General features: G+C 37.8%; 1 protein-coding gene across 1 annotated transcript in view; it reads right to left on the bottom strand.

Annotated features, from left to right (window-relative positions):
* TOMM70 (translocase of outer mitochondrial membrane 70) overlaps window positions 1–10,990 on the bottom strand; it is a 39,992-nt gene that overhangs the window by 14,372 nt on the left and 14,630 nt on the right. The window contains exons 2-6 of the mRNA XM_032299336.1: window positions 10,149–10,322; window positions 9,559–9,685; window positions 8,063–8,172; window positions 4,906–5,054; window positions 1,276–1,483 (exon numbers count right to left, since the gene is read on the bottom strand). Of these exons, the coding sequence (XP_032155227.1) occupies window positions 1,276–1,483; window positions 4,906–5,054; window positions 8,063–8,172; window positions 9,559–9,685; window positions 10,149–10,322 (768 nt within the window). The remainder of the gene's footprint in view (window positions 1–1,275; window positions 1,484–4,905; window positions 5,055–8,062; window positions 8,173–9,558; window positions 9,686–10,148; window positions 10,323–10,990) is intronic.

The raw sequence follows: 10,990 nt of genomic DNA, 5'->3' as shown, positions 1-10,990 counted from the left end.
CCCAGGCTGGAGTGCAGTGGCGCAATCTCAGCTCACTGCAACCTCCGCCTCCCAGATTCAAGCGATTCTCTTGCCCCAGCCTCCCGAGTAGCTGGGACTACAGCTGCATGCCACCAAGCCCAGCTAATTTTTGTATTTTCAGTAGAGACAGGTTTCACCATGTTGCCTAGATGGTCATGATCTCTTGACCTTGTAATCCACTGTGCTTGGCCAAAAACAACTTTTATATCCCCCCAAATATAGGAGATGAGAGAAGCTACAAAATAAAGGAGATGAGAGAACCTACAGAGTTCATTTAATTCAATGAGGAAACAGGTCACACAGATGCTAACAAACTAATACAGTTAATTGGTAATACAGTAGCAAAGTAATACAGTTAATTGGTGGCTAAATTCTGTTTTGTTACATTGAATAGAACGTAACAATTCAACAGATGCCCCTGAATCTTAATTATGAAATGCATAATACATAGCACATTAAGAATACTTAGAAAATGAAAAGCTGTTCCAACTGTACAACTGCAAAACTTTTGGTATATTTATACATTCTATTTTTGAAACCTTTTTTTTCATGTAACATAAAATCTTTCTGAATATATTACTAAATATGTTTATTTTTATTAAATGTTTTATAACCTGGTGCTACATATTACACATTACTTAACAGTATTATCTACAGAACTGCTCTATCACCTATACCACTGCCCAAATATAGTCCAATATGGTACACAGCAGCTACAGGGAGAAGATGAAACTACTACAGGAAAAAAAAATTTCCCTTCCAAAATAAAGATAAATATCATTGATATTTATGTTTTCAGATTCAATGCACCAACTACATTATTATTAAGAGTAGTTTTTTTGAAAACAAAAATAGCCCTTTGAAAAATGCCAATTGAGGCAGGTGCGGTGGCTCATGCCTGTGATCCCAGCACTTTGGGAGGCCGAGGCGGGTAGATTGCCTAAGCTCAGGAGTTCATGACCAGCCTGGGCCACATGGTGAAACCCCATCTTTATAAAAAATACAAAAAACTAGCCAGGTGTGGCAGCATGCACCTGTAGTCCCAGCTACTCAGGAGGCGGAAGCAGGAGAATCGCTTGAACTGGGAGGCAGAGGTTGCAGCGGGCAGAGATCACACTATTGCACTCCAGCCTGGGTAACAGAGCGAGAGCGAGACTCCGTCTCAAAAAAGAATGCATTAAAAAATCTGGCAAAACATAATGAAAAGCATCACCTTCTATTTAATAATTGCTTTACACACATTTTAAAATGTACCTTCACATTAGCTTCTTTCAAACTGATGACTTTGTCTAAATCTGGTTTGGCCGCGTTGGCGTTGCCAATAAGCAGGTAGAAGGTGGCTCGTAGTAGTAATGCTTCTGCCATGTATTTGCCTTCAGAATCTATTTCTTTTGAGCATTCACTTATGATTTTATCATAGTTCTCTTCTTCCATATACTGTTTGGCCTTTAAATATCCAGAACTGAAAATAAAAGCAAACATAGGCAATTATTTACTAAGGAAAAATTAAATGCTAAAATATGCCACATTTAGCACACTGGAGTTAATTATGCAATTGTCTATTTCCCCGTAACAAGATAATCAGCCAGGGTGGGACAGAGTTGGGGAGGGGTGCAGTTAAACAGACTAGGATTTTTTATGTAGATGGGGATTTTCTTGACACCTTGGACAAAGAGTTTTAAAAAGGAAACAGCAGAGTCCTGGGGTAATACCTCAGCTTAGACATTTAGATAGTGAAAAGATGAGCTAATGAAAGAGAGACTGATCTACTATATGGGTAAGGATCCTGTCTTATTCACGTTCGTATCTGAGGCACATCAATGATACTCAACAGTTGTTTAATGGCTAACAGAAGGAACAGAGAAATAGGAAAAAGTGAGTTTAGAGTCACAGAAGCTAAGGCAAGAGGTGTGAGCAGACTTAGAATTCATAACTGAACTTATTAAAGAAGCAAATTTAAAGGATGACTCTTCCATCAAATGAGACTTTTAAATTAAAACACCCTTCTCTATGTTTTGGAAAGCAGTGAGCACAGTATCTCTTCTTATTGTTCTAAGATGATGACTTTTTTTTTTTTTTTTTTTTTTTGAGACGGAGTTTCGCTCTTATTACCCAGTCTGGAGTGCAATGGCACGTTCTCGGCTCACCGCAACCTCCGCCTCCCAGGTTCAGGCAATTCTCCTGCCCCAGCCTCCTGAGTAGCTGGGATTACAGGCACGCACCACCATGCCCAGCTAATGTTTTTGTATTTTTAGTAGAGACGGGGTTTCACCATGTTGACCAGGATGGTCTCGATCTCTTGACCTCGTGATCCACCCGCCTCGGCCTCCCAAAGTGCTGGGATTACAGGCTTGAGCCACCACGCCCGGCAAGATGATGACTTTTATGGAGATGCTTGTAGAAGTAATTTTTTTTTAACTGAAATTTGTACTAGATGTTATGAGGTACAAGAGGTATATTCCAAACATAAGAACATTGTAAATTAAAGTACATTTTCTTATTTCAGTTGTTATATCTGTATAGAGAAAACTGGCAAATGACTTAAAGGTTATGGAACCAGACACGGTGGCTCATGCCTGTAATCCCAGCAGTCTGGAAGGCTGATGTGGGAGGATCACCTGAGTCCAGGAGTTCAAGACCAGTCTGGGCAACATGGCAAGACCCCATCTCCATAATTAAAAACAAACAAAAAAATTATTCAGGCATGGTGGTGTGCACCTGGAGTCCCAGCTACTCAAGAAGTTGAGGCAAGAGGATTGCTTGATTCAGGAGTTGGAGGCTGCAGTGAGCCATGATTGCACCACTGTACTCCAGCCTGAGTAAGCCCCTCTTTCTCCTTTTTGTTTTTTGAGACAGAGTCTCATTCTGTTGTCCAGGCTAGCGTGCAGTGGCACAATATCAGCTCACTTCAACCTTTGCCTCTGGGGATCAAGCAATCCTCCTACCTCAGCCTTTCCAGTTTCTAAGACTATAGGTGCATGCCACCATGCCAAGCTAATTTTTGTTATTCTTCTGTAGAGACAGGGTTTCTCCATGTTGCCCAGGCTAGTCTCAAAATCCTGGGCTCAAGCAATCGGCACACTTCGGCCTCTCAAAATGCTGGGATTACAGGTGTGAGCCACCATGCCTGGCATGACCCTGTCTCTTTAAAAAAAAAAAAAAAAAAAAAAAAAGTTAGGTTAGTCAAAAATCTTATAAGCTCTATGCTAACCTCTCCTATAATTACATTCAAATGTGGTCTACATGCTAGTTTTGTTTCTCAGGTCACCAGCTAAGAAAGCACAAATAGCCCAGGTGTGGTGGCTCATGCCTATAATCCCAACACTTTGGAAAGCCAAGGTGGGCGGATCACCTGAAGTTGGGAATTTGAGACCAGCCTGACTAACATGGTGAAACAACATCTCTACTAAAAATACAAAAATTAGCTGGTGTTGTGGCACGTGCCTGTAATCCCAGCTAATCAGGAAGCTTAGGTGGGAGAATCACTTGAACCCAGGAGGTGGAGGTTGCAGTGAGCCAAGATGGTGCCACTGCAATCCAGCCTGGGCAAAAGAGTGAGACTCAGTATAAGAAAAGAAAGAGAAAAAGAAAATATTACTAGCTCCATTTAAAGGATGATAAAGCTGAGACTCAGAGTAAAATGGAATTTAAAACTTGGGTCCAATTTCAGTTAGTGTGCTGATGATAGCTAGCTACGTTCTGCCATCTCTCAATAAAGCTTTTAGACTAATGGTATTAAATTCATTACAGTTTTTCTGGGACAAGGACTATTTCCTAATCAGAAGAAGAAATTATTTGCCTAACTGTCACAAGAGCTATATGACATATCTTAAACATTTATTTCCCAACTACAATCTTTTCAAAGATTGCGTATCAGTGAACTCAAATTTGTAGATTACAGTAGAATTATACATAGTATCATCTCTTAAAAGGTCACCAGCAATGGTAGAAAAACTGGAAGATAAAAATCAAAAGCAATTTGCTTCTTCAAACCCTCCAATATGCTGCAGATGCAAAATCCAGTTATGCATGGCTACAACAACAGTATTTCCTTTTCTTCCTAGCTCGTTAAAAAATATATTGTTGATAATATTGTACCTTCTCTCAGAGAGCTACCCTTAACAGAAAAATGTAAGTATTATAAAATATGAATGGGACAAAGCAGGCTGGACGGTTTATATGACATTGTATCACTAGGTCTCCAGCTATAAACATAGTATCCTATACTTTGGTTTCAGCTCTCCACAGGCTCAAACAAGAAGCCCGCCAAATGGGCATCTTCCTAGACAAACAGAAAAAACCTTGAAAAAATTCACTCTTTGGGCACCGCTAAAAGTATCTCAGTTTATAAATTAAAAACTTAAACCTAGGCCGGGCGTGGTGGCTCACGCCTGTAATCCAAGCACTTTGGAGGCCAAGGCGGGTGGATCACCTGAGGTCGGGAGTTCAAGACCAGCCTGACCAACATGGTGAAACCCTGTCTTTATAAAAAAAAAAAAAAATTTAAACCTGCACTAGAACATCTGCATGTTGAGCTACACAGTTATTTTCAAGTTAGTGCCTCTATTCAAACACAGTCAGCCACTGGATTCAATGGGAGTCTTCTTAAGACCATGTAGGACCTTTAGGAAAAGCAGAGTAGACTCCTGGCAGTAAAACCTTGAGTCACCAGAAGTAACAGACACATGCTGCTAGAAAGAAAAGTGTCTTTAATAATAATAATAACAACAACATTATATAATTTTTAATTATATTTCTATCTATCTATATCTATTTGCAGATACATAGCTGCTGTTGTGAGACGGCTCAGAACCCATCTGGGCCCTAGGGAAAGTTCAAAGCAGCAAAACACCACTAAGCAGACGCTATACATGACATACTTACTTTTCTTTCACTTCTAAAGCCTCCCCTTCCTTGTCTTTATCTTCATCAGACTTCTCTCCTTTAAGCATGGGCTGGGAAATGATATCATCCGTGAAAGAACTGAAGTAAGATTTGATAAACTGTGGAGATGGCATCAGAGGTTCACGATTCTGAAATTTAGTCATGTTTAAAGACATGAGAATGGGAAACACTAACGAAAGAAGCAGGTATATTCCAGAACACTAAGAATAACTGTTATAAAAATTGGATTCTTATTTTTAAATAACTAAAGATTAAGCTCCAAGCCACAGAACAGAAGACAGTGGAAAAGGCAAAGCTGCCAGTCCCAGCTGTTCAAAGCCAGTTTTAAATGAGAGCCTTTTTCCTCTACAAAGATGTAACACCACATCTTATACACGTGCTGAAAATATTAAGTCCATTTACCATGGGCTTTCACCTAAAGATCTTCATTACAGGTAAGTGCCACTGAAAACCATATTGAAATCACATTTCCTGTTTTGATTACTTACTTGTGGCATAGCAACCCAATTCACAATTATGGGAGTATTCTATTCCTCCCGAAATACAATTATCATGATAAAGTTTTAAATAAAGTGGGAATAACACACCCAAAAGGCTCTCATAATGTATTTTGAATCATTTATCTAAAAAAGTCAGCCCAAAGAATTTAATGGAAACATGGGATTTTTAATTTTATGTATAAGAAATAACAATAATGTTATTTTTGTAATGTCTTCATATTTGAAGGAAGAAAAAAAGGAATTGGCTTTGTAAGTAAATTATCTAATCTAGGATAGATGAAAGTGGGATAGAAAGAGAACTAAAAACGAAACCTAAAAAAAACCCATATCGATCTGTGGGCACTCTCTGGGGAGAGATTCATTTTGTTTTAATTTAGGATAATATAATAAATATTTTAAGTCAAATGGTCACCTAATCAAGTGATAAATATGCGTAACTTTACTATTTTACTAAATACGGTCTCAGAAGAAATACACAGTGGCAATCATTTACCATTTCAGGGGAAAAGCTTAAATAGAAATTTAAATAGCACTTACCTGAAGCTACATAAATCATTAATGTTTTTTAGTTTCCTAGTTCAGCTTAGAAATGAAGCTATCACCTCCCTACCTTCCATACAGGGTTATAAATTTAAAATGAAAATAAACTGTTAAAAGTAATGGACTTAAGTATCAAAGGAACAGGATACAGATTCTAGTTCTGCCACTTATTAGCCATGTGATATTTTGCATGTCATTAAACTTCTAGTATCAGTGTTCTCATCTCTAAAATGGAAATTGAAATACTTGCCTTATTTATCTTATAGGGTTGTTACAAAAATAATCAAAACAATATGAAAGGTATTTTGTGATTCACAAAGTGACACACAAACATTTAAAAATGTGGAAACTAATCTGTAACCTATGCAAATATACAGTATTTTATATTTTCTTACCATCTTGCAATCCAACTAGTCTAATTACTCCACACTATGTACAAGGAAACCAGGTCCCTTCGAGGCTCAATTTATGGACTCTACCATGGTGTTTTACAAAGTGATTTTGAGAAACACCAGTCTTATGAGATGCTCAAGAGAAAAAAAATTCATAGTTTAAAGAGACTGGGGCCGGGCATAGTGGCTCATGCCTGTAATTCTAGCACTTTGGGAGGCTGAGGCAGGTGGACTGAACTTAGGAGTTCGAGACCAGCCTGAGTAAAAATGAAACTCCATCTCTACTAAAGTACAAAGTACTAGCCAGGTGTAGTGGTGCATGCTTGTAGTCCCAGCTACTTGGGAGGCTGAGGCACAAGAATTGCTTGAACCTAGAAGGCAGAAGTTGCAGTAAGCAAGCTTGTACCACTGCACTCCAACCTGGGTGACAGAAAAAAAAAAAAGAGAGAGAGAGAGGCTGGGAACCACTGCAGTTATATCCCTCTTAGAGATTCACGACACGCCTTAATAGATTATTAAAGTCCTGCAGTGAAGAAACCCGTTTTAACGATTTCACTCAGCTAGCATTCAGAGATGTAAAATTAAAAATACACACAGATTACTAAAATCAATTCAAGAAAAAAAAACAAGTTATTATTAAAGGAAAAAGGAACAATTACGTTGTTATTAGTGAGATTTAGCAGTGACTCTCCAGTGATGTTTAGTGATACCTATGGTACTCTCTTTACTTATATCTCCCCTTGGGCACTTAATTACAGCATGCTTTTTATACATAGTAACAGTTAGTCTTTCTTACTACATTTTAATTCCATAAGGGCAAGGGCCACGTCTTTGAACCCATCCCTCCAAAATGCCAAACATATAGCTTTATTAAAGGTTTGTTGAATTAAACTACCTGTTAATAATAGCCTAAAACTAATGCTCTCTTACACAGTATACCTTCAAAAACTTTAATAATATAGAAGGTGGCAAATATTTTTCTGTAAAAGGCCAGATAGCAATTATTTTAGGCTTTGCAGTCTATACGGTCTGTCACAACCACTCAACTCTGCTGTTGCATCTCAAAGGCAGCTGAAAACAACAACATGTGAGCATTATTTGTAAAAACAGGCAGCAGACTAGAATTGCCCTATGGGCTATAGTGTGGCAACCCCTAATACAGATGAATTCCAATATTCTCCAAGTACAGTACTGGACAGAGCATATATTCTTACTGAAAAAGGACAAGCCAGGCCGAGTGCAGTGGCTCACACCTGTAATCCCAGCACTTTGGGAGGCTGAGGCAGGCAGATCACGAGGTCAGGAGTAGGAGTTTGAGACCAGTCTGAGCAACACGGTGAAACCCCATCTCAACTAAAAATACAAAAAATCAGCCGGGTGTGGTGGCAGGTGCTGTAATCCCAGCTACTTAGAAGGCTGAGGCAGGAAAATTGATTGAACCCAGGAGGCAAAGGTTGCAGTGAGCCAAGACCACACATTGTACTGCATCCTGGGCAACAGAGCAAGACTCCGTCTCAAAAAAAAAAAAAGAAAATGAAAAAGGACAAGTCATAAAAACCCAAGATAATAGGAAGAAGAAATATAAACCAGTTCTAATTTCAGTTGTTGCCATTACCACTATGCCTAAGCTTAAGCAGCATAAACTAGAAAATACCCTACAGAGTACAGAGTGCTCCCTCTATTCCCCAACTCCGATCAGTTTACCTTATATTTTTCTTTGGCTTTCTCTTTTCCAAGGAGTTTAAGAACTTTATCGGCTAACAGCATGCTTTGTTGATTTTGGAACCCTTCTAATATACACACAGCAGTGACATCTAGAATGATGAAAAGCACACAAGTAAATATAAAATTATTGCAAAGACGGTCAGCAGCATCAAATGGGTACAATGTAACTACAGAAAGCCAAACTAAATTCCTGGCCTAATGGGACGGTTTCATTTCCAATTAATTGATTCTTAATACCTACTTTTATATTCTCTATGACCAAACTGAAAGCTCAGAAAGTCACTCCTCTTCTCTGGGGTTTGCTTTTCTTACCTGTGAAATGAAAGGGGCTATGCTGCATGATTTCTGATGTTCCTCACCACTCTAACATTCTATATATAGCAAAGAAAACAAGGAATCCAGGAATTCTCTTCTGGCTAACAACTCTAAGGCATATCAACATAGTGTGGCTCTCTCATGCCTGGTGTTTTTACAGGCCTCAGAGTTATTCCTTGTCTTCAAAGCCATCTTGCCACAGAGCTCTCGAATAAATCTGCCTCAATACCATTTTTATCTGGTTATGTCACAACTCAAGATGCATGCAATGGTTTGAAATTAAAAAGATAAACAGTTCCTTAACCTCTCAACTTTTCATTCAAAGCACTCAAACAATGACCATCCCTTCTAAAATACCCTCACATTTGGTAATCTACACTTTTTTGTTTTTTAGAAAGGGAACTTTTCCTTTTAAAAAATAATGTTATTTTTAAAAATAAGAATAATAATAGCTAAATCTTACTGATGCTTTTAAAGCAGACTTAAATATGAAGTGGGAAGAACTTTTAGACTGTAGAAAATTATACTTTGGTTTTGCTTCATATCATCTAGAAAAATGTATTTTAAAGGCCGGAGGTATACTCTAATTGCAGCTTTGGAAGCAGATAAATGGGCATTCAGAGGCCACAGAATACTTATGGCATTTACTGAGAATGTCAAAATCATTTTGATGCTTTGTACCAATTACATCATTTCCAATTAGGTGTAAATTAGGTATAAAACAATAATTTCCAATTGGGTATTAAATAATGTTTGAAAACACCAAGGGCAAAAAACATTGTTTTTTTAATGATTCATCTCAAAGCTATTTCACATATTTATACATATTAAGTGAAATATGTAGAATCTTAGAAACACTATCACTTGCTAAAACGTCTTTTCTGAATTCCTTATTCAGAGAATTATACTAACACTCATTAGCTGCTGTTTAAAATGTATAGTATATAAACTCCAAATCTTAATACTCATTTAATTCCACAGTTGAGAACAAGATAATACTTATATATCAGCAATCTTAATTTAAACTAGAAGACAAAGTCTTAATTGCAAAAGAGTCCACCTTTTAAAAACAACTGATTCCTGTACTCACAAGGCAGTTTCATATACATTTCTACAAAATCTTAAGCAATTTTCATAGGTAAACACAAAATTACCCTCACCTTCTAAACATTCCTTCTTATTGTCTAGCTTCTCATGGGCTTTTGCACGTCTAAAGAGGGCTTTCACATATTTGGGATTAAGTTCAACAGCCTTTGTACAATCTTGTGCCACCTCTTTCCATTTTTGCTGTAATTGAAAGTATTTTTAAAAAGTCACACTAAAGGAAGTACTGTTCAATAGAAATCAGTTTAAATGCTGTAAGCTAAGTATTAAAAGTCCTAAAATAAAAAAAGTGTTCCTAATACAAAGAGTTAATATCTGCAATATATTACAAAACTCATATAAATATCAAAAAGTTAAAGAAATAGCCTCTAACTGTTGAGGAGACTAGGGTCACCAGAAACTTTAATTTTCTATACTATCTAATTTTATAAAATCTGAAATATACTTAACTTTGGCATATATCTGTAGTCAGCAAAACTACAGAATTTATTCTTAAAAAACTTTTGCAATTAATGGAAATAAAAACAGTATCCCATAATTTTGAAACAACTTCCAAAAACTATATTAGGTTTATTTGAGTTGCATTAACTGAAACTTTAAATAAAAAGAAACCAAAGCAACAGAAGAAACAATCTAAGGTACACACCAACTGTTCAAAGGCAGCAGCTCTGTTTTGATAAAATGTAGAAAGGTCGACATTCTTCTCTGTAGGGCACAAGCTAATAGCCTCAGTATAGCACTGAATAGCTTGTTCATATTTTCCAGCTTTAAAATACTTATTGCCTTTGTTCTTGGCTGCTTGGGCTCTATCAAGAGAGTTCTGAAATGAGAGAAAACAATTATCAAACACTAATCAACATTCACAGACTCAGACCACAATGATTAAACAATAAACTGATAACAGCAAGACAGAATGGCTGTTTACAATGTAAGTTGCTTCATACAAATATCTTTATGAAATAGATTCCTACTAGTAGGATTGTTGAGTCAAAAATCCAGGCATGGTGGCTCATGCCTATAATTCCAGCACTTTGGGAGGCTGAGGTGGGCAGATCACTTGAGGCCAGGAGTTTGAGACTAGGCTGGCCAACATGGTAGAACCCCATCACTACTAAAAATACAAAAAATAGCTGGGTATGGTGGCACACACCTGCAGTCCCAGCTACTTGGGTGGCTGAGGCATGAGAATTGCTTAACCCAGGGAGCAGAGGCTGAGGTGAGCTGAGATCATGCTACTGTACTCCAGGCTAGGTGAGAGAGTGAGACTCTGGTCTTACCAAAAAAAAAAAAAAAAAAAAAAAAAAAAAAAAAGCACAAGGGGTCTTGCTGTATTGCCCAGGCTACTCCGGATAAAAGGGGGGGGTGGTGTGTGTGTGTGTGTGTGTGTGTGTGTGTGTGTGTGTGTGTGTAATTGAGACAGGGTCTCTCTCTCTGTCGCCCAAGTTGGAGTACAGTGGCACAATCTTGGCTCGCTGCTACCTCCACCTC

This window comes from Sapajus apella, unplaced genomic scaffold (assembly GCF_009761245.1).
Source record: "Sapajus apella isolate SASKATOON/1434 unplaced genomic scaffold, GSC_monkey_1.0 scaffold40, whole genome shotgun sequence".
In the NCBI taxonomy this organism is placed as follows: Eukaryota; Metazoa; Chordata; class Mammalia; order Primates; family Cebidae; genus Sapajus; species Sapajus apella.
Note: the sequence above shows the minus strand (reverse complement) of the source record. Positions and strands in the feature narration are given on the sequence as shown.